The 23,732-nt window shown below is 45.6% G+C and overlaps 1 protein-coding gene across 2 annotated transcripts in view; it reads left to right on the top strand.

Annotated features, from left to right (window-relative positions):
- Nucleotides 1-873: 873 nt before the first annotated feature.
- The window catches only part of PIAS2 (protein inhibitor of activated STAT 2), a 325,889-nt gene continuing 303,030 nt past the window's right edge, over nucleotides 874-23,732 (top strand). Inside the window, exon 1 of one of the 2 annotated variants that reach the window (XM_069218886.1) lies at nucleotides 874-1,089. In XM_069218886.1, coding sequence (XP_069074987.1) covers nucleotides 1,066-1,089 — 24 coding nt within the window. In that variant the 5' untranslated portion in view covers nucleotides 874-1,065. The remainder of the gene's footprint in view (nucleotides 1,090-23,732) is intronic. The other variant, XM_069218889.1, reaches the window with a different exon arrangement.

The following is a 23,732-nucleotide window of genomic DNA, read 5'->3' as shown; positions in this document are numbered from 1 at the left end:
CAGTATAACCTTGAGGCATACAACACCACAAAAAAACACGGCCTCCGAATTTAAAAGCAAATAAAAATTGTCTATCTTCATTAAGTGGAATGGAGAAAAATGCCTGACACAGTCAATGACAGAAAACCATTCCGCTTCACAAGGAATCTGGAACAAAATCACTGCAGGATTCGGTACCACTGGACAACAGGGAACAACAATTTAATTCATCTTTCTCAAATGCTTGACTATGTGATATTTTCCATTGGGCTTCTGCAGTCCTAAAATAGGGGAATTGCATTGGCTTCCCATGATTTCCTTTAGAACACCTTGTTCAATTAAATGTTCAATTATCGGGGTTATTCCTGCAATTACATCTGTGGTAATGTTAAAGGCCTTGGATAAACCGTATTTGGCTTCACTGTGATTTTTAATATATCAACTCCTCTTATGAGTCCTATCTCCTGAAAAATCCCAAACTTTTGCCATAACTGTCCTTTGCAACTCCTATTTTACCCCATAGCTCTTGAGGTCAACGCCGTCTCCAGCCCACATGGGTGCCCTACGGTGTGACCATTATGCGGATTATCTAGGATAATAGTACAGCCTATTCCGAGTTTTAGAGGAAAACTCCGACCCACTCACAATCACTATCTCTAGTAATAAAGTTCAGATTTTTAAAAACAAAATTGCTGAAATTTTATTTTTTAGCTTTAAATTACCGTCACTTCAGTGCAAGTTAACGGGAAAATCAAATTCGCCTATTTTCGTTTCGAAACATCCGTCGTTCTTTAATTAAACGTTGGCATGCGCAGGCGTAGTTGTTTTCCTGTCTGGTAAATAAGTATTAACCAGGACACCCGTGACGTGGGCAGCGTCCTGGTCACTGGCGTCAATTTCTGCAGCCGTTGACGTCGCACGCAGCAGGCCACATTGTGTACGTCCTGAGGGGGTGTCAGCAGCTGACACTGACAGGCGCCGGGGGTGGGGAGCAGGGGTGCACAGCTGTTTCGGCGCAGGCACTTCCTGCTCCGAAGTCATGTGACGACGGCGGCCGAGGAGCGCGATGGTGTCTGCGGGTAGAAAATGGCGGACTTCTCCGAGCTTCGGGTAAGGGGTGTGCGCGCCTGGCGGCTTCGGGGGCGCGGCTCTGGCTGGCAGGAGCGGGGCGGGCCCCGCTTCAAGGGTGGGGTTGTGGGGCGCTGTAACTAGAGGGGCGAAAGGGGGGAACAGTCCACTCGCGTCAGCAGCAGGCAGACGCTTCCGCGAGTCTTTCTCTGTTCGTAAAGCCGTCCCTAACCGAGGGCTTAACCGCCGCCGTGCTATGGGACAGCTGAAGCGCACCTGTGATCAGGGCTCTCTGGCGCTGGTTCTCATCTGACTGACATGGACTGCGACAATTGACGCGCCCTCATCCCGTTGCGCGTGGTATTCCCTCAGTGGCAACTCAGTGCTTTATTATTTGTGTGTATGAGATTGTAAAATAACAAACGGCTCCACGGCAAGGTTGTGACTTTCCCAGAACCGCATCCTCGAGCAGTGCTATACCCTCAACCCCTTTTTATTTCTTACAGTTTTTTTTGATAGAGCGAACGCGACGTGAAGGTTTTGGAGCTAATTGCATGAGCACTAGTTACATTACACAGCGTCCCGTTAGTTTTTAGGCACGGGAAACTAAGTGGGGTTTGCCCAGAATCACAAGTTATCGTCAAGACTCGAACCTGAGCCCCTGTTCCATAGTCGCCAACTTGGACCGTAACACGACAAATCCTATCCCAGTGTCACATTGACGATCATTACGTGCATCTTTTTAAGTGGGAAGGGGGCGCTCCTTACGATCCAGTAAACAGTTATCCCCACCCCAAGAGTTCAGGCATCTTCCATCTATTCAGCTGCCCCTATGAAAGCTTTCTGGCTTCATCCGTGCATCACAGATACATAATGCAGCCAGCAGGTGACTTACATCAATGTTATGACACACCATGCGATCCGAAGAGGAGGGGTCAGGCAGCCTGGCCACAGCCTGTGGACATACAAGTAGTGTTTCAAAACAGTAACCTGTTATTCGTGGTTTGGCAATATTCTGCTGCTTTTTAACCTTTATGTGAAAACGCACTTCTCTTTGTTATTGCGACGTGAATGCAGGACAGTTTTCATTTGTATATCTTCTTATTATAAGATTGGCTGCTTGGGAGCGAGGAGGGCGCCCGGGCGTCTTTGCTGAAACAACGTTTTGACAGGTTGCTCAACACAGCTACCGTGCAGGCATTGGCAACCAGCGGGTTACACGCTTATAATCATTACATGATGATTTGCAGTGTATATATTTATAAACATTCGGATATGTCTACTAAATGAAAATTGTATTGCACTTTTCAAGTGACTCGCCTAAGAAAAAAGGGTGACCTGACCTGGCGCCATGACCCACAGTCTTTCTGTCCCCTCTCGAGAAGGACATTTGAGGGGTTTCTCCCCCACTCTGCCCTTCCAGTGGAGCATAAATCCCACAAGACATCAGGGAATTATTTTATTTAATAGTAATGGGGTACAGTTTTACCTGGATAAGAGGAGAAACACAGAGTAGTATGCCATTTGTGTATTAGCACTTGTCTTTCTATCGGTTTTTTTCTGTAAAGTATAAGCCAATGTACAAGAAAGAACACATGTTGCAAAATGCCCTCTGAGTCACATGATAATACAAATGACCACACATTTAGAGTTGTACAATTAACCAGTAAGCCCTTCATATAAACTCAATGTTCAGAAGCATCACACAGAAATAAGTCCATTGGTTCTTTCTGTCTTCTTTAATAGTATGTCTCAATAAAAGATTATTCAGCCGCAGCCAATGTGTTTAGTTTTGAAAATAAATTCTTCAGGGCATCAATATGTTCAAATGTTCAACTTGTTCAATCCATAGTTGGGAACACCGTCTCAAACACAGAATGCTGGTCACAGATTCTGGTGGTGACATCTCTAATTTTGAATTATGTTGTATGAAAAGACTCTGCATGCATGCACGTACAATTAATCCGGCCCATGCATTGATCAAATTGGGGCATATGAATATATTGATGCCGCGAAGAAGTTCTTTTCAAACCGAAACAGATTAGCTGTGGCTGTATCAACTTCTAAGGAGACTTTTAATTATTTATTTATTTCAATGATTAGTTTGCATGGGAAAACCATGAGCAATCTACACAAATAACTTCTTGCTGAATTGTGAATTCTGTCTACCTTTTTAGAAATGTAGAGTTTTCTGGTTTACTCATGTGTTTGTCTTGGTTCCACCAAAAACTGAAAGTAGGTGAACGTTTATTTTTTTTTGTACATTTTGATTTTTTTTTTTTTTTTTTTTTTTAATAGAAGAACTAGACAATTTCTGTTATGTGCTCTCTCCCTTGTCACTGGGACACCCTGGCGGTCCTAAGAAAGACCTAAGGCCAAAGCCTTCTAATACTCGCATTAACTGTATTTTATTAAGTGCCAATTCCCTTGCTACACATACCATTGAATTACCATGACTACCTAATCAAGAACTTCATACATTTTTGACTGAAACAACACCCCTCTCAGATTGGACTACCCAGACTTTACTCAACCTTTGGAGAATTTTCAGTTAGTGGATTGATAAATCCTACGGGAAAGTCCATCTACATTCTCATGGTTCAATCTAGAACTATGCTCTTATGTGAAAATTAGGCCCGGCAATGAAACTGACAATCTCAGTATCTTGGGGTTTTCACTCTTCATTGTCATCATTCTGTTGAGTTGTCTGTCATGTATGTGTACTCGAGACGTAATGCAGGAGTGGTTTTGAAACACAAACTGGCTCTTTACATTCAGTGGGTAAATCTTCGCATTCCACTTGGATGTGCAAGCTAGACTTACAGTGGACTACCCCATCTGACACTTGGTTGCCCTGATGGTCAGTTTCACACCCTCACATCCTGACCATCGCCTGTTCTAGATGCTTTGTGTGGCTCTCCCATTGATTTGCTAAACACTGCAATATCATCCAAGTAGGCTGCACAGAACTCTTCTAGCCTTTATAGCACATAGTTCACCAGGTGCAGGAAAGCGGCAGGATGAAATAACCCCTCTGGCATAGGAAATGTAGTCTTATCTTTGGTAGTTGTTGCTAAGTCAATGTGCCAGTAGTCACTGTTCAGATGAAAGATGCTCAGGTACCTTGTAGGACTCAGCAGGGCCACAATCTCATCAGCTCTGTGGATCGGATGTGTAGTTATCTTGGTGGCTTCTTTGGGGCTGCACTAGTCCACACCAAAGCACAGATCTGGGGAACCTTGTTAGGGCACCATCATTACTGGGGAGCCCAAGAACGAAGCAGACGCTCAATCATCCCAGGTCCAAGGGGGTGTGGCCAACCCAAAATGGTGCGCGAGGCAAGCCTGTGATGCTCCACTATCTGGGCGCTCCTGGGAACACTAATCCCCTGCAGCTGAGGGCACAAAAAAAGACTGACTGGTTCAGACGACTGAGGAGGACCCCATGACCCGAGGGACTGTGCAGTTCTGGAAACTGAGCCCTCCGGCCCACTGGAGACTGCCTGCTTCATAGGAGGTAATAGCAATCTTTGTCTCCCGTCCCACCTGAGGGAGATGTGGTAGCAAACACCCCAAGAGACTGCTACAGGAGGCTGAGGAGTCCACGGGTTCATTGAATAAATTTGCCCCACGCCACAGAACCTGTGCATACCTGCACATTCATCCAATCAGTGGAGCCTGCTTCACCAGAACATAGGAAAATGGCGACGGCCATCCTTGACTGAGGAACCCCTCCTGCATAAGACCAGCCCAGGTATTGTGTGCTTAGAGGGAGGTGGAGGAGCCCATAGAAGGTGTCCAACAGACCCACACTGAGGGGACTCACCGGACACTGAGACCTTGAAGAGAGGAATGCCTAACCGATCCCTGAGGGAGAACTGAGGTGGGGCCCAAAGGGGAGACTATTTTGGGGACTGCATTCTGGTAATGCCAGTGGGGATTCAGCAACCCCCCCTCACCCACGAGTAAAATACACCAGACTGGATACCTTTTAATATTGGGTGAGAAGGAAACAGTCCCCAAATCCCCCAGCCCTCAGTTTCTGCCTGTATGTGTGTGCTGATGGTAGCACCTGGAGTGACAATTGTTTGCAGATGGGTCCTGTTAGAAATTGGCTGTCTAGTTGGCAGAGGTATGCAACCTGTCCTAGTAGGGACCACAGTCCAGGTCGGGGTAAGTCACAACACAACCTAAGTTATCCTGTTCTCACCCTCCGGTAGCTTAGCACAGAGCAGGAAGGCTTAACTTAGAAGGCATACAGTAACACAGTGAGAACATCACAAAAAGTACTCCACACCAGTTTAGGAAAATATACATTATTGTTCTGAATAAAACAAGACCAAAGTGACACAAATCCAATCTGCACAAGTCAAGATATCACTTTTTAGAGGTTTAAGTAAGTCTTAATCCATAGAAATCAATGGATGTATCTCTTTAGCACAAAGTACCTGGGATGTGTCAAAAATAAAGACGCTGCAGGCCGCAGAAGAGGTGAGATGTTGGAAAGTAAAGCGATCCATTGATTTATTATTTTTTTTCCCTGACGCCGTGGATTTTCTCTTTTACGTGAAGTCTTTGATGTCCTTGAGACTTCTTAACAGAAGGCAAGCTGGCAAGCCCTTGGAGATCACTTTAATGTGGGAAGGCCAAGTCCTTTCAGCAGAGTTGAGGAGCAGCAGGGCAACAAGCATGTGCGCAGTCCTTAAAGAACAGCAGTCCAGATGAGTCCTTTGGGCAGCACTGCAGTCCTTCTGACAGTCTAGTTGTAGGGCCAGAAGTGCCTGATATTAGGGGTCACAACCTAGTATATATACACCCAAATGTGCCTTTCAAGTGACGGAGATGTCTGTCTGTCAGGAGATCTGTGGGAGGCAGGGGGTTATCCGTCCTTTGTGTGGGGTCAGGCCACCAGCCTTTGAAGTGTAAGAGCCCCTCCACCCTTCCTGCTTAGGAAGACCCATCAGTATGCAGATGCAGCTGAGTGTCCTGTGTTTATGGCTATCTGGGTGGAATACACAAGGAGAGCTGTCAACCAGCACAAGGGGATTTCCAATGATGGCCTACGAGAAGAGAAGGCTTCACAACAGTGAAGAACAACTTTAGGAGTTTTTCGCTACCAGGACATATAAAACTTACAAGTACACATCCTTCCTTTAATTTACTTAGTACCCTGCCCCATAGACTACCTAAATGTAGTACAAGAGGAGTTTAAGGCTTGGCAAGTAGTTTTAAATGCCAAGTAGAAGTGGCAGTGAAACTGCATACAGAGGCCTTGCAATGGAAGGCCTGAGACAAGATTAAGGAGCTACTTATGTGGGTGGCACAATCAGTGCTTCAGGCCCACTAGTAGCATTTAATTTACAGACCCTGGACACATATAGTGCACTTTACTAGGGACTTAAAAGTAAATTAAATATGCCAATTAGGTATGAGTCAATGATACCATGCTCTAGGGAGAGAGTACATGCACTTTAGCACTGGATACCAGTGGTAAAGTGCCCATAGTCCTAAAGCCAACAAAAATGAGATCAAAAAAGAGAAGGAAGGCAAAAAGTTTGGTTTGTCCCTTGAGGGAGGGCTATTTTCCAACAAGGCCCATCCCCCACCCCGCAATAATTGTTTATTTTACATTTAAAATATAACATTAACAAACAACAACAAGCAAACCCTTGCCCATAGTGCAGTCATTGATACATGAGTGTTTACATTTATCAAAGTGCAAGATGATAATTGCATTATCTAATCTACAGTCTGTCCGTGTATTAAGTAAAGCCCATCTACTCCTCTTCAGACACCCGATATCAAGTATTATGTCATCGGTGCCCAATAGTCTCTCGGGCGGGAAGCCCCAGGGAGCTCATCAGCGTACACCTCCAGTTGGTCCTTGCTATATGCAATGTCTTGATACCACTGTGTGAATGTCCGGTATGCTCCCCACCCTCAATTGATGGCCACCCTCCTCTTTGCCAGCAATTGGTCCACTGCTGTCAGTTTGCTATTAGCTGGCTGCATAGGTTTAACATACCCCAAAAGATATGTGCAAGGGTCGCATGGTACTGGGTCATCAATAGAGTAATGGAGGTCCAATATATGTAAATGTTTGGACAACCCCACGCAAGATGTATGAAGTCCACCTCTGGTGAGGTGCGGACTTCCCCAATTACAGCCATCCTCCTGCTGAAGCCCAAACCTAACCAGCTGTGCTAGTGTGTAGTACGTCTGTCTTGAAGTGAATAATGTGCAAGTTCCCATTGGCTGTAAGTCTACCCGTCAAAGCACAGCAGAAACACCACTCCAACAGAGTCATGGTGGGTCCTGGAGGGGGGGGGTCGTCAAGCATTTCCTTCCACTTGTTTAAGAGGGTATTGCCTGAGCAGCACTTCTCCACCTGCACCATATTATATAAACTAGTGATAAAACCCAAACAAGCAGTGCTGGTGCAGGGGTGTGGAATTTATTAAAATATCTACTTGTCCAGTGGACAGGTTGCTTCTCAAATCTACTTGTCCTGTAAAAAGATCTACTTGTCCCTTTGGTGCCATGTAGTGTGGCGACAAATTATGGCAGCAATCTCATTATGTAAGTGCTCTGATAATAGCCTCTCTGATTATGCCAGGGCTACTACCATAGTAGGGCTTGAATACTTGCAGTTTCAATCCCTACTGTAGCAATTTCCTTATTTTGCCACCTTTCTGCAGATCTGCATACTGGGGCTGGAGGAAGCAGTAAGCAATAGTTCCAGGGCTGGAACGCATTTGAGTCTGCAAACCTACTAACCTGCATGTTTTAAAGATTTTTACCAGCTTCTCTCTAATATTTTCCCATAATAAGAAAGGTTGGACATTTACTCCGGACAATGGCAGAATTAGAACTTCTTCCAGGGTTGGGAAGAAAGTGGCTGGAGGGAAAATGAACTTGCAAATGCTCAATAGATTTTTACATGAGCAAATCTACACATCGTATTTACCCATGCTAAAATACAGTTCACAAATATTTTATAGGGGTACGACATATACCATGGGTGCACTTTTGTGACTTTCTTTAAGAATTTGGGGCCACATGTAGGTAGGTTCAGATTTGCGACCTGCAAATTGCGAGTCGCATATCCGAATGTAGGATGGTGTCCCTGACACCATCTGTGATTCGCAAGGGCTTCGCAAATGCCCACCTCATGAATAATCATGAGGTGGGTCGCAATTTGCAACCCCCTCGCGAATGGCGGCCCTCACAGGGATGGTGGCCTGCTGGAGACAGCAGACCACCATGTCTGAGACTGCTTTTCAATAAAGCAGTTTTTTTTTTTTTTTGTAATGCAGCCCGTTTTCCTTAAAGGAAAACGAGATGCATAACAAAAACGAAAAATGAAACGTTTTTGTTTCAGAGCAGGCAGTGGTCCGCAGGACCACTGCCTGCTCTGAAAACATGTTTACAGTGACATTCACAATGGGGAAGGGGTCTCATGGGGATCCCTTTTGCGAAAGTGTTAGCACCCATTTGAAATGGGTGCAAACTGCGATTGGTTTGCGCCTGCGTTCGCGGTCACAAAACAATCCAACATTGCACTGCGAGTCGCAATTAGGAAGGGAACACCCCTTACTAATTGCGAGTCGCAAACCCGTTTTGCGATTCGGTAACCAGGTTACTGAATCGCAAAACTGGGTTTGTGCATCGCAATGTGCTTTTTGCATGTCGCAAACAGCGAAAGTCGCTGTTTGCGACATGCAAAAAGCTACCTACATGTGGGTCTTGGTCCCTAATTAGATCTGGTGTTAAAGACATTTTGTTTTTATTAAACTTCTATTTCTCTCTCTTTCGGCCGGCTTTACTGTGAGTGATCGCATTCTGCTCTTCCACAAGGAGCATATTACCACACAAAGTAGTTGTGTTCAGTGTCAGGAACTACAGTGGCAATCAGTCACGTAACGAAACTGGAGGGTGCCCCTTTGTAAAGAACATGGAGGAGCCCCTTCTCCAGACTCACTCAGGGCAGGTGCTGTGCTGAAGGGCCACCCTGGAGGGGGGCTGCGGGGCCTTTGCTATGCCGCTGGTGGCAACGTGTGCTTTTAGAGTTCAAAAACTTTTTTTGGAGGGGGTTTGCCAGTTTTTGTTACAATGTTGAGGGCCTGGTATCTCCCACAACAATAAAGTGTTACAAAAGCCATGTCAAAACAAGACACGCATTGATGAAACTAAAAGACTTATAAAAATATGTCCGATCAGTTGGCTTTGTCAGTGTTTGTTTATTTTCATGCTTCCCATAATCGTGTTGAAAATGGTTACACTGATTTTCCATTAGAAATATTTTTAGGAAATACTAGCATGCATCAACACATTTTACTAAATGACACTTAATTTGCATATAATCAGAGAGCATTCTGGGAGCATTATACTTAGCCTCATAGCCTAAACTTTTCAAACGTGTATACACGTTTTTTTTTTTTTTTGTACTGGAACCAACGTCAGTAGTGAAGTGTGACCTTAAAACATTTATTTACAGCACTCACCCTAATAATGAAGGCCTTCAAATAATGAACCATAAATACAAGTCCGAACAGCTTTATCTTTTGGAAACACATTACCTCAACTGCAGAGAGTTCCACTCTCTGTAAACAGGCAGCCAAAAGGTTTGTGCTGCAGGGGGTTGGGCCTACTTGTCCCAAGGACAAAGTAAACATAAAAACTTGTTGCCCTTGACCCCAAACAAGATGTCCCGGGCGTCGGGCGATAGGAATTCGGGGGAACGTAGGGAAACTTTGGGTAAATACTCCTTCAAAGCAGCATGCAGGAGTAAATATGTGAAATGCATGAGGAGAGCGTTGCGACACTGCTGCGGCAGGGCAGAAAATAATATAAAGCGGTCCTATGGGAATAAGTCCCCCGTTGTTTGCTGCCCCGTATCTTTAAGGAGGGTCAAGGCCTTTGGTTCCTGCGTGAGAGAAAGATTACGGTGATGACCAAGCGGCAATGCTGGAGCATACGTAGGATGCCTACTGGTGAGAGCTCCTATAGCCTGCCACGCGTTCAAGGTTCAATTAATAGAACTAATACTGCTATGTATCACATCCAAGCGACTATATAACAATAAGGAGTATAACGGAATAGGATCTGCCACATTCTGTTCAATTACGAGATGTGGCATATAGCGTTTGGGATGTGCCCAATGATGCTTTTGCTGTGCACACAGATAATAAAGGTAAAAATCAGGGGCATTAAACCCGCCCATTTAAAATGGGATTGTGAGTTGTGTCCATGCAATCCGTGGCTGCTTACCACCACAGGCCAGTGCCATCAGTAAAGACTGCGGCGACTTAATAAAAGCCTGAGTGAGGGGGAAGCAGGATATTCACCAACAGGTAAATATGGTAATTTTACCTCAATTCTTTTATCACAGCTATTCGGTCAGCATGAGAAAGTGGGAGGTGGTACCATTGTTGCACCCGGTCCTCCAACTTAGTGACCAATGCTGGGTCCCTTTGCACCCAGACATTTCATTGGATATGTGCACCATTTCAACGGAAATCCCGTATGGAACACCGCAGTGCTAGCTGTAAGGGGGATCATGTAGGACTTCTTCCAATTTAATAATCAGGCCAGTTTTCCATTCAAACTGCACATATTCTCTAATAAGTGTCCAGATGAGTCTCTGGATCCCTCACATATAGCACCATGCGGTCGGCGTATAAGGATATAGCCAACGGGCGCAATAGGAAACAGAAGGACACTGCCACTCCACACAGGCTAGGTGCTCTAGAGCAAGGGCGAACAGAAGCAGCGACAGTGGACACCCCTGCCGAGTGCCCCTGTTCACTGGGAAGGGGCCCGAAGTCACGCCATTGACCCGTATCCTGACAACCAGTTCTGTATACTGCAAACTGATCCAGCCAAAAAATCTGGCGGGGTTGCCCATCCTTAGCATGATGGTAAATATATATGTCAAGGTGATGGAATCAAACGCCCTAGTGAAGTCTAAAAGAACCGCTACAGCTTTCATAGAGGGAGTCAGATAGTGGAGCAGGGCAAATATTGTCTTACGATAATGAGTGGTGCATCTGAGAGGATAAATCCCACCTGGTCCAGAAGGACCAAATTGGTCATCAGTGTAGGAAGATGTGTGGCTGTTAGCTTGGCCAAGATTTTAGTATCCGTTTTGATAAGGGATAATAGATGATATGAGTCACAATGCTCAGGTGGCTTGTCAGGCTTGAGCAGCGTGATAAGTGCTTCTCTAAGGGAGGGCGGAGGACTCTGCGCCATGTATGCCTCCTCAAACATACCCAGGAGGTGCAGAGGCAGTATATCTACATATTCTTTATAGTAGGGAGGCTTTGTATAACATCCTTAATTCGTTTATAGTAAACGGCTGACTGAGATACTGCTTTTGGCCCAGTGATAGCCATGCCAATGCAATATCTTCCAGATACCTGGCTATATCCACAGTTGTTGACGTCTTTCTGTACCCATATAACTTGGCATAGAAGGAAGCAAATTGTTTTGGAATGGAGCTATTGTCGCAGCCCAACCCATCATCTGAGCGAACTGTACGCACTATGTGTGTCGAAGCCCTAGGATTCATACGTTTGGTGGCCAGAGCATATCCAGACATACCCCCCTCAGCATACGCACGTGCCACATGTCACCTGGATAAGTGTTGCACCTCATGCTCTGCAGTTTTGTTGTACTAAGTCACCTAATCATGTATTTTGACCAGTATAGTAGGCGAAGGATCAGAAGAGTAATCCCGCTCTAAACCCCGTATAGTGTTTCTATGGTGACCTAATATCCTTCAGTATGCCTGTCTGTGCCCCAATACATACCCCCCCCTAATAGTGGCCTTGATGGCATCCCAGATGACACCAGTGCTCTCAACTGAATCCTTGTTTAAAAGAAAGAACTCCCCAATAGCCTCCATAAGTATTCCTCGAAAGACCTGATCAGGCAAGGCCGAATGGTGCAAGCGCCAGCTAGATGGCAGAGGGACATATGTGTGAACATGCAATGTCGGTATACTGGGGCATGATCCGAGAGAGTGCGCAGGAGATGTCGTATCTCCCACACCCATTCCTGTAAGTCACCCAACGACAGCCAGAAGTTGAGGTGCGACCGTGAGCCATGTACCAATGGGAAATATGTACCTTCTCTGAGACCAGGGTGTCGTATCTACCACACATCAATAACCCCAACCTCCACCATAGATTCATGCTTCACTCTAGCTGCACGCTTGTCCTGCCCTCCCAGGGAGGTGGACCTATCCAACCCAGGATCCAGGCATACGTTGAAATCCCCACCCCATAACAAAGGCTTAGGAGGCAGTGCGTGCAGACGGCCCCCAATATGCAAAAAAAATTCTCCGTCATCCACATTGGGGCCATAGGAATTGACAGTAGTTACCATAGTACCACCCAATTTGCCCTGTGTTATAACATATCACCCCTGTTCATCTGCCTCTGATTGCACCAGATCAAATTGCACTCCCTTCTTAATCAGGATGATATCTCCCCCACCCCCCAGGGCATAAGTGGATATGAGGAGGCCAGGCAAAAACTCGCCCATTTTGCACTTATCGTATCCGCAGCATGTCTAGACAAACATGTTTCTTGTAAATACGCAAGATATAAATATGCTAATACCTGTCTAATTGTTTTTGGGTTGTCCAACCCCCGGATGTTCCAAGACATGAAACTAAGATAGGTCACATTAGGACTGCTATCAGGGCTCATACCCCTCAAACAGCACTAGGCATAGACAACTATCAACAGTGATCTTCCCAGGCATGACATTCAAGAAAGAGCACAGATAGGCAAAACAACTTCCCACCCCACCTCCCACTCTAGCACACCCAACCTGCTAAAGGCACATTCCCCTCTCCAGCCCTCCTCCCCCAAGCACAATAATACAAGTGGTAACCACGTACAACACCGCTGCTCACTACACTCACACACTACAAATGGTACTAAAGTCATGAGGTACACTTCCCTTTAGGGGGTAGGCAACGATTTGACTCTCCAGGTGTGCGGAGATGACCAAGCCACCGTTACCACTATCACATCCTTAAAACATGGAAGAGAGCTAAACAACAAGCAATTCTAAGACCCTTTGCGGCCAGATACTTTGGCCAGACCCCCAACATTCAGAACAAAATATGTGCTGCTGACAGCTAGTTAACTTTATCTGAGGATGACTTGCAGCCCAGCCCTCTTTTCCAGATGCACTCCAATGCAGCCTACGGAGTGGCGAAGACTTTTTGGGCCTCCAGGCAGGTCCACCCACAATCTAGCCGGGTATAACATGGCGTAGGTCAGGCTAGCCTACTGCAGTTTCTTCTTCGCGGTTGCAAAATCGCATCTCGCCATTTGGACTGCCATGGTGAAATTGGGAAAGAAGGCGATTTCAGTTCCCTGATGCTGGACTGTATTTTTCTCCCTGGAGAGCGCCATATCTCGGTCACGATAGTTGAACAACCTGGCAATGATAGGTCATGGCAGTGCTCCAGGAGGGGGTCTCACCCAGCGATCGGTGCTCGACGATCAGCATATTGGAAAAGTGTTCAGCGCCAACAATGTTGCAAAGGAGCTGCTTAACATACAGTTCCATTTTCCTTGTATTGGCGGTTTTGGGAATCCCAAGAATGCGAACATTGTTCTGGGATGTGGAATTTACTAAAATATCTACTTGTCCATGGGACAGGTTGCTTCTTAAATCTACTTGTCCCTTTGGTGCCATGTAGTGCGGTGACAAATTATGGCAGCAATCTCATTATGTAAGAGCTCTGATAATAGCCTCTTTGATTATGCTAGGGCTACTACTCTAGTAGGGCTTGAATACTTGCAATTTCAATCCCTACTATAGCAATTTCTTTATTTATCCACCTTTCCGCAGATCTACATACTGCGGCTGGGGGAAGCAGTAAGCAATAGTACCAGGGCGGGAATGCCTTGGAGTCTGCAAACCTAACTTGCATGTTTTTAACGATTTTCACCAGCTCTTCTCTAATATTTTCCCAGAATGAGAGAGGTTGGAAATTTACTCCTGACAGTAGCAGAAGTAGAAGCTCTTCCAGGGTTGGGGGGAAAAAGTAGATGGAGGGAAAGTGAACTTGTAAGCCCCTCAGTAGATTGTCACATGAGCAAATCTAGACATGTATATTTGCTCGTGCTAAAATACAGTTCACAAATATTTTTTAGGACTTTGATTTCCTGGTCTGCTTCTGTGAATTCTTGAAAGCCACGATGAATTCAAAGACGTATACCACGGGTGCACTTTTGTGACTGTCTTTAAGAATTGGTTCCCTAATTAGGTCTGGTGCTAACAAAGACATTTTGTTTTTATTAAACTTCTGTTTCTTTCTCTATCGGCTGGCTTTACTGAGAGTGATCGCATTCTGCTCTTCCACAAGGAGCATATTGGCACACAAAGTAGTTTTGTTCAGTGCCAGGAACTACTGTGGCAATCAGTGGGGTAATGAAACTGGAAGGGGCTCCCCTTCACAGAACATGGAGGCCCCGCCACCCCCACCCCCTCCGCCAGACTCGCTCAGGGCAGGTGGTGTGCTGAGGGGGGGCTGCGGGGCCTTCATTACTCCACTGGTGACAATGTCTGCTTTTTTGAGACCCAAAAACTTTTTTTTCTATTTCTATTCCGTTTGTTACAGTGGTGAGGGCTTGGCAGCTCTCACAACAATAAAGTGTTACAAAAGCCATTTCAAAACAAGACACAGGTGATGAAACCAAAAGACTCACAAAGAAAGTCAGATTGGTTGGCTTTGCCAGTGCTTGTTTTTTTTTCATGCTTCCCATAATCTTGTTGAAAACGGTTACACTGATTTTCCATTAGGAATATTTTTTTTAATACTAGCATACATCAACACATTTTACACTTCAAAGAAATAGCACCTACAATTTTTTTTCCTACAATCATTGCTCTTGCTTACAAGCTTCTGCAACCATTTGCGTCTAATCAGAGAGCATTGTCGGAGCATTTTACTTAGCCTCATATTGTTATACTTTTGAAACGTGTGTACCCATTTAAAAAAAAAAAATTAATTAACATTTTTTTTTTTTTTAAATACTGGAACCACTGTCAGTAGTGCTGTGTGACCTTAAATTGTTTATTTGCAGCTCTCAACCTAATAATGAAGGCTTTTCATTAATGAACTATAAACACAAGTATATTGTGCTTATGGACGCACTTATTACCTCCACTGCAGACAGTTACCTTCTTTGTAAACTGGCAGCTAAAGGGTTTGTACTGCAGGTGCTTGGGCCTACTTGTCCCAAGGACAAAATAAAAATGAAAACTTGTTGCCCTTAACCCCAAACAATTTGTCCCGGATGTTGGGGTATAGGAATTCCACACCCCTGATTGTTTCTGCAGGACCTTGCTTCAAGGTCCTCATTCTTAGATTGTATAAGAGCCATCACTTTTTCCATGTTGAAACTGGTCTCCGTGTGTCGTCCATCGTGGATATATGCTGTTCATCATCTGTTATGCGTGTGCCATGCCGGTCAAATTTGGAAGCCAGATGATCCAATCATAAATTTAACGAGTCAATTTTATTCTCTATGGACTGCAGGCTTTGTTGCATTGCGTGCAGTGTGCTCTCCAAAGTGGCACTTGCTCCAGTCTGCTCCTCATTTTCAGAACCCGGGGTCTCCTTATATGCACATTTAGCCTTGAATGTGAAGCGCAACTGGTTCTTCCCAGTCTTCCCCATGATATCACAATGAAAGCTCAGCGAATGCTAGCATACAGCAGTCCAGTACGCTGTTGGTCCCGGTAGCTGTCCCCAGTGCACTGCTGTGTGGACAGGACTGGGAACCAAAGATGTCTGGCATGGGGCACATATGGCGTCGCACCTCGTCTCACCTCTGGGGTAGCACCTCTTGTTTTCACCGCTAGCCGTGTACTAGAGGCAGTAAAGCACTCCTGTGGTCCCTTCGCAATAGCCTGAGGTGTCCTGGCAACTACTTTCTCGGTCCAGCAGCCCCGCTCGCCCACTAGCCCACCTGGGGTCGAACAGCTAGGTCAGAGTCAAATAGGAGCTCTGAATGCCCCCTTGCACTTTCAAATGGTCCCCCACACTTTGCACAGAGTCTAGTGCTCCATGCTCCTAACCACTGGGAAGAGTTCGCAGGGCCAAAGGGCTCAGGGATTGCAGGCCAGCACCTTAATTCAATTCCCAGCACTATTGCAGTAGGGGAGGTGAGTACTTGCAATGCCATTGTTCTCCTCTCCACTCCCGGACGCTGCAATATGTGTCCTCTCTCTTTGCTGAATCACCGGCCGCCGCCACCATGTCACTCCGGGGCCAGGCTGCAACCAGGCACAAATGTTCACGAACCGCCTCTGCCTGTGGGCCACACATCCGTCATCAGCATTGCTGCACTTATAGGATCTGAACTGGCTGCCCTGGGAAGCGCCAAGCCTCAGGCAGCACTCAGATCGTGGTCCAAACTGCCTGCCACCACGCCAGTCTCCTTTCACCCCATGCACAACGTCCACAGCCCCCGCAGCACCGCTCCTTACTTGCCCAGTATTCTCCTGGGAATCCTCCACCGCCTGGCAATGTCACTGCCACTCCGGTGCCTCAGAGGAGCTGCCATCAGTCCCTGGGCAAACGGGTGGCCAGCCTAACCCTGCCGCCATCTTATCCAGGTGCCGGGGCGTCACAGCAAATTTACAAGTGTCATACTATTCCATTTGCTACTGTTGTGCCATTTTAGCTATAGCTCCATGCATGTTATTTTAACACACTAGGCCAAGCCGCTGTGCACTCTAACCTAGAGATATTTTATTTGGCGTTACTTTATTATTGTTATAATAGCCACTTTTACAGTCTTGTTTTATTTTCTGTTTATCTAACTGTTTTTGCATAGGCCAGCACTCTGTTCTCAAACAAGACATTCTTGCTCACTCTGTGGCCCTTCCATGGCTACAGCACGGTATATTGCTGGTGAACGTGGTAGAAGTTTAGCCTCCAACATTCGTAGAAGACACACATCCTTACGTAGGGACATTTTCTCAGAACAGCAGCTGTGTTATAAAAACACTTCCTTGTCTCTTACACGTTAGAGCGAGATTCCAGCCAGAGAACCGCAACTGTATGCTGATTGCCAAATGCTTCGCTACCGATGCTAACACAGATCGCAGGTTTTTGCTCAGGTATGGTGGATGATGTCTTCCCAGGGGAACCTGAAGGGCAGAATTAGAGCTTAACATGGTGTGCTCTGTCATAGCCTAGGTAGGAGTTAGTCTATTGACCATAGTGACAATATGATAGCGTTTTTTCTATGCTTCACTCTCTTCGTCACAATTTTAATATTGTCATGCTGTGTCGTCCTGGTTATTGTAGCTCACGCTTTGCTATCTAAGATGCAGTTGTTTTATTAAAGTAATTATTGAAACATATACTGCCTCTGTTTGTCATTTCTAAATGAGACTAAGGTAACTGAGAGAAACGGATGAGTTAGCCGGAGAAAAACTCGGATTGGAGCGACCAGTGTCACCCGCAGTGGGTCAGACTTAGTCTCCCACGCTGCGGGTGATTCTTCCGCTCAAAATCCAGTAGTCTTATTAGAATAATGAGAGCCTACGCTACACTACTGCAATTGTAGGTATATGCGCCTAGTGCTAGGCGGCCCCCATGCTCCCCGTCCAGAAGGCAAGACATTTGGAGTGTGTGAATAGCTTACCCAGAAACAAAGATCATATGCACCAAACATACATGTCCAGACCGCACTGAGACCGAAAAGAATGTCTATATAACCATGCTGCTGCCTGCCCGCCATTTGCCTAGAGAAGTATACGAAGCTCACATTCCAGCAATACTAGTGGCCATAGGAGAAACAACACTGGAAGGGAAGATCGCCACAGTAGCAGTCAACCTTGGTTTGTTAAGAGCAGATCATCGCACGCTGGCTGGAAGAGTGGGACACATGGAGAAAGAGATAAAAATGCCGGCAGCCCACAGTCCAAGATCACGGGAAGCAACTAGTGCAGTTGTGTCCAGAGGTGGCAATTCTCCGTGACCGAGTAGAAGATGCGGAGGGCCGAACCTGCCTCAATAATGTTTGGGTGGTAGGCCTCCCAGAGCGCTGTGGGACCAAAAGCATGGAACTTTACATGGAAAACTGGCTCATGCAGGACGTAATGGAAGGCAAGGTATCCAACTTCTTCACAGTAGAAAGGGTGCACAGGGTACCTGAGGGAGAGTCTAGACTGGTAGTTATTCCTCTGTTGAACTACCATGACAGGGACGACATCCTGCAATGCGGCCGGACACACAGCCCGTGGCGGGAGGAGGGTTCACAAGTGAATATATACCTGACTATACCCAAATGGTCGAATGACAGTGAGAAACTGTTGTGACAGTAAAGCAGCACTACTCTTTCCCAAAAAGCTGAGAGTGATAGACCAAGAACAAACCCTCTTCTTTACAACAGTAGGAGAGGCCTGGAAATGGCTGGAAAGTAAAGGGTGTGCTGGCCCACCCGTACGGGACACCCTGCAGCAATAAAAGTGGACAAAAGTCAGGCCAAAGAGGAAACCCTGCTGGCAACTAAAGTCTACCCCGATGAAAGTACAAGCAGAGATGGAACAAGCAAAGGTGGTTCCCGAACTGCAACAAACGTGCTGTATACTGACCAGCACCAGATGGGCCTAACTGGTAAACACCTCAGACTACTGGGACATCTCATCGGCAGGCTGTCTGCCTGGCGAGGATCAGAACACTGGACCAGAGGCGACCTCTATGACTGTGAACCTGCAAAACTCAAAACTCAAACCGATCCAAAATGTCTTGTCTCTCAAAATACATGTGCAGATGAACTTTTGAAACCTAAGCAAGAACTCTGGAAAAGGTTTCCGTTCTCCAATCTATCTCTCTCTCTCTCTCTCTCGTCATCAGTGATGTAATTTCAGATGTTGCAGTAATATTACTATGATGTAATAGAACATGTCATGAATTATGTAATATCTGAGGCAATTAGCAGTGCACAGCAAGGGCATAAGTCAGTTACTGTATTTTAACGGATCATCTGCAAATCTGTGGTCCTCTTTATAAAAAAATAAAATAAAAATTGTAGGCCAACCATTGCCTGCTCTGGATAGTTTCTTTTTCCTTCAGGACAGAGGACTGCCACCACTTCTTTGATGTGGGGCAGCCAATCATATTTTATCTTTAGGTCCTCTGCGGTGTGATATATACATTTTGAACCTTAATTTCTCAAAAACTGCTGAACGAATTTACATTAAAACACAAAACGTGCACTTTCTGGACCTAGATCTGGCTTTCTGCCAAATTAGATTCAGCTGTTTTTGCCTTATTGCCGTTAAGTTTGCCTATGAAAAATTGCATAGAGAAAACATGTTTGGAGATTTGGAGACCCCCTTTTTTCCTGGTCTCCTAAACCCCCAACCCCTCACCACCCCCGTGAGGTCGATGAACTTTTTTTGGGGGGTGGGAGTAAAGACTCCTCTACGGTGCCAAAGTTATTAGCAAACCAAAAAAAGCCTTCCTTTTGAAAATATGGTCCTAATAATTTCTACCCAGTGGCGACCACCACTGGGTAATATATATGACTTTAAGGCTAAATTTAGAGTTTTGGGGTGGGTAGTGGTAAAGGGAGGTTATGGTAATTTCAGAGTTTAGAGATGGGCAGTGGTAAAGGTAATCTTAGGGTATAGGGGTGTATAGTGTTAAGAGTAATTTTAGGGTTATCAAGTTGTAAACGGTAGTGGGGTAATTTTAGGGTTTAGGTGTAGTAAGGGTAATTATAGGGTTTAGAGTTGGGCAGTGGTAAAGGGTGGTAAGGGTAATTTTAGGGTTTAGGGGGTTGGTAAGGGTAATTGTATTTTCAGGTAGGTGGTGGTAAGGGTAATATTTTGGTTTAGAGGTAGTAAGCATAATTTTAGGAGTTTGGGGTGGGTAGAAGTAAAGAGAGTTAAGGGTAATACGGTTTAAGGGTAGGTCTTGGTAAACAGTGGAAAGGGTAATTTTAGAGTTTAGGGTTTGTGAGGGTAATTTTAGGAGTTAGGGGTGGGTAGTGGTTAAGGCTGGTTAAGAGTAAGTTTAGGATTTAGTGCGGATATTTGTGAAGGGTAGGAAGGGTAATTTTATGGTTCAGGCGTGTAAGGGTAATTTTAGGGTTTAGAGGTGGGTAGTGGTACAAGATGTTTAGGAGTAATTTAAAGGAACGGGAATTTGGGGAGTCACCCTTCAAAAAAGAAAAAAAATATTAAAATATACATATATGACCTAGATACCATAAGAAGAGGGTATTTCAGTTTGCTTATAACTTTGGCGCCATTTGAAGAATCTACACAAAACTTCCAAAGTTCATCCACCTTCCTGTAAAGTTTTGGGATGATCTATCAAGCAGGAGCAGAGCAAAAAAAGGGAGAAGGTCCCAAAACATTTCCCCATTCAATTTCCATAGGTGTTTTGTTCAGCTCTTCAGCTAAAGTGGCTGAACAGAATTATCCCAAATGTGGCAGAAAGCTAGACATTTACCCAGATAGGGTGCTTTTTTTGTAATTTAGGATAAATCAGTTCATTCGTTTTTAAGAAATGAAGGTTCAAAATATTAGCGTATTTGAACTGTTTGGTTCCCTAGAGTCTTGCAGTCATGCAAAAAAAAAAAAAAAAAGAGCGATCTGATTGGTCGAGAGACCTTTTTTCTCTTCAACATCATCTTGTTCTTATGAATGCTCCTTCAAGCCCCGCTGGAACTCGTGGTCTGATGGACGCACGTAGAGAAATACTGCGGCTGCCATTTCAGGACATGGGGACTTGGTCCAAACAGCTGACATCCAAATGTTTGACTCCTGGGTGGGTGCCAAGGGCAGGCAAGGGTTGCTGGACCACAACTGTGGGGGCTAGGGTCATTTGTCTCTACTGTCCCGGGGTCTGTCCTACAATGGCTCTGCAGACTTGACAAAGAACAACCCCTTTAGCACTTGACTGTCAGTGATAGCATTGCCCTGCAGGTACAGGCTTCTCAGAGAAGGTAGTTCAGAGGTACAGCATGCAGCAGGCTTCTAACTCGGCAGACAACCAGCAGCACAATAAGCTAATTGTCCAGCTCAGTGCTTCTCTCCGAATAAAGTAAAGTATTTTCTTATGCAGTAAGATGAAATACTACACACCAAGACTAAACATATCAAATATTCAGTATATTGATGCTAGGTGAATGTAGCTAGGAAGGCTGCCACCCCTACTTTATTGTCCTACTGCCTCTCTTGTATACTAAGGTCTTTCAGGTCAGGTGTCCAAAACAGTTGAAGTGCAGTGCTGACCCTCTTTGTTTGTTAATCTCTTTAGAACTACATTAGCTTTCAGTCTCTCACCTGTTCTCTGGGCTGCACTAGGACTCAGAACGGCCTCCAGCTCTAAGATTGTGTTAATTGGAGGCTTTTCAGCTCAAGTTGGGCAAGCGGAGTTTGCCCAGCAGTGTCCTGGATGCAGCATCGGCTGTCTTTGGATGCACCCCAATTCTATGCTTCATGATGTCAGCAGCAGGTGGCCGCTGTGGCTACCCTGACTTCTTCCAAACTGATAAATGTTGCTGCTAGTCACTGGGCCTCTCTGACGTGAAGCGGTGATGCAGTCTTCCTTCCAGGTGCAGGTCTTAGAGAGGTGACTTAAGCACTTTTGGCACCAATGGTTTGGTCCAGTTGGGCATACTGAGAGTTTGCTCCACTGTCAGTCAGTGACTGCTTTGGTTTACTTGGACAAAGTGCCTTAAGGCAGCAGCTTCATCTGAGTTGTGGTGTAGCCTGTGCGGCACACAGTGCCAAGTGTGGGTCTAGCCACATGTTCAGGGGATCGTGGAGCATATGCCAGGAGTACTTGGTGTTCTTCATTGGTGTGGACTACTTAGGCACAGCTAGACAGGTGACACTATCACACCAACAACAATTACTTTGGATGCACAGACAAGTGCTGAAGGCCAGTGCCACTACCTTCATCAGCACCCCAGGCCGATCAGGCACAGTAGTTAGTTCAACAGTTGTGACAACTAGGATGACAATAGGATTCTCTTGGGCCCAGTTCAGCAGTGCTGGGGACCCTCTACTCGTGTTCAGTGACTGGCTCCAAATTAGGTGCACACCAGACACGCTCTTCTGGACTCTCTGATAAACTGACTGCAGGACCAAGATCAGCTGTTTTTTTGCAGCTCCTCCTGGTGGGTCAACTCGCAATTTCCCTTTTCATTCAGACACGACTGCCCTGGCATTCCAGTACATGGAAAGCAGTTTCTACTCCAGATCAGACTCTAGGTGATGTCCTTTCACATCTGAGAATCTGCTTGTCATACAGATACCAGCTCTGCTTGCACAGTAGTCCTCTGGCCACTTCATGGCCTCTTTGGTCAAAGAGATGTTGGTACTGGAACAAAAAGTGGGTCAGCAGCTTCCACTCTTATACAAGTACATCAGACAGGGAATGTGTGCTGTCAGCCAGCTCCTTCAGAAAAGGTTTGGGTCTGCTTTCTTTTCATGTGTCCTCCTCTGACTGTCTTCCAGGCTCTTCACATCTGGGTCATCTCCAGGATGTAGGAACCACAACGGTGGCACAAAGAGTTGTGAGCAATCTGCACCTGACTATCATAGCCACACCTGAGAATGACTGGGAAGAGACAAAAGGCTGGCCCTTTTTAAAAGGCCCTTCACATCCTGAAAACAGTAGCAGCAATCCGACCCTTATCTCCTACCACCCACCAAATGGGCAGTCTCTATAAAGACTAACCATCAGCCTTTTGCATACAAAGGTCTAATTGAATTCAAAGGGAGATCCTGCCTTTTTCCCTCCACTTAAGTGAATAGGTTTTCTCCCTCTAGTCTAAGGAATGCCAGCAACACAGTTCCACTGTCTGTGAAAGTAGCCACACCTCCACCTTGTGCACAGCACTCCCAAAATGGCACCCAAAACCCTGTGCTGATGTGCACTTTGGGATCTTAGGACCAGGATCCAGGTCCATCACTAGCAGAGGCAATTTAAATGAGCGGGCAATTAGGCTTCCACTCTTGTGATACAGACAAAAGGTCTGCCATCACTGCACTAGGTACACAAACCAATGACGGAGCGTAGTCCTCTGTCACTATCAAAGGCTCACTTGGTGCTCCCCTCCAGTTTCACAACATGTCCCGGACAAGTTCCAGCCTCTTCTCCTGTCAAAGGCAGGCCTAGGACTTTGCGCACATGCAAGATTAGCGTGACACTGGGCCAGAATCCATAATCGGGGAGGCGTGCAGGGCCGCAAATAGAACTGCACACCATGCGGATGACATTCCTGTCCCAACAGGGATGTCACCTAGTGGCCATCAAAAACGTACAAGGTTACCCAATGCCTGGCCTTTCATAAAAGGATTGGATTCGAATTTACAGTTCCTTTATACTTATAATTAGAATGATGTTGGACAATTTACGGTCCAGAAAATCAAATGAGACCTGGACTATGGGTAGCAGGGTTACTACAGTTTAGCAAAATATGTTTTGTTCCACCTCTGCACGTTTCTGATTAGTAAACCCAACATGTTCCTTTTCAACAACTTTTTTCTAGTTTTTTTGTGGGGGGGAATATTCCAGCCACCACTAAACTCTGTTGATATCTTTGATATAGGTAGTGTTTTCTTCACGTGTGTCAAACAGGAAGGATTTCTCTCTTCACCAAATCTTAACAAGTCTCA

The sequence above is a fragment of the Pleurodeles waltl genome, chromosome 1_1, assembly GCF_031143425.1.
Source record: "Pleurodeles waltl isolate 20211129_DDA chromosome 1_1, aPleWal1.hap1.20221129, whole genome shotgun sequence".
Taxonomy (NCBI): domain Eukaryota; kingdom Metazoa; phylum Chordata; class Amphibia; order Caudata; family Salamandridae; genus Pleurodeles; species Pleurodeles waltl.
Note: the sequence above shows the minus strand (reverse complement) of the source record. Positions and strands in the feature narration are given on the sequence as shown.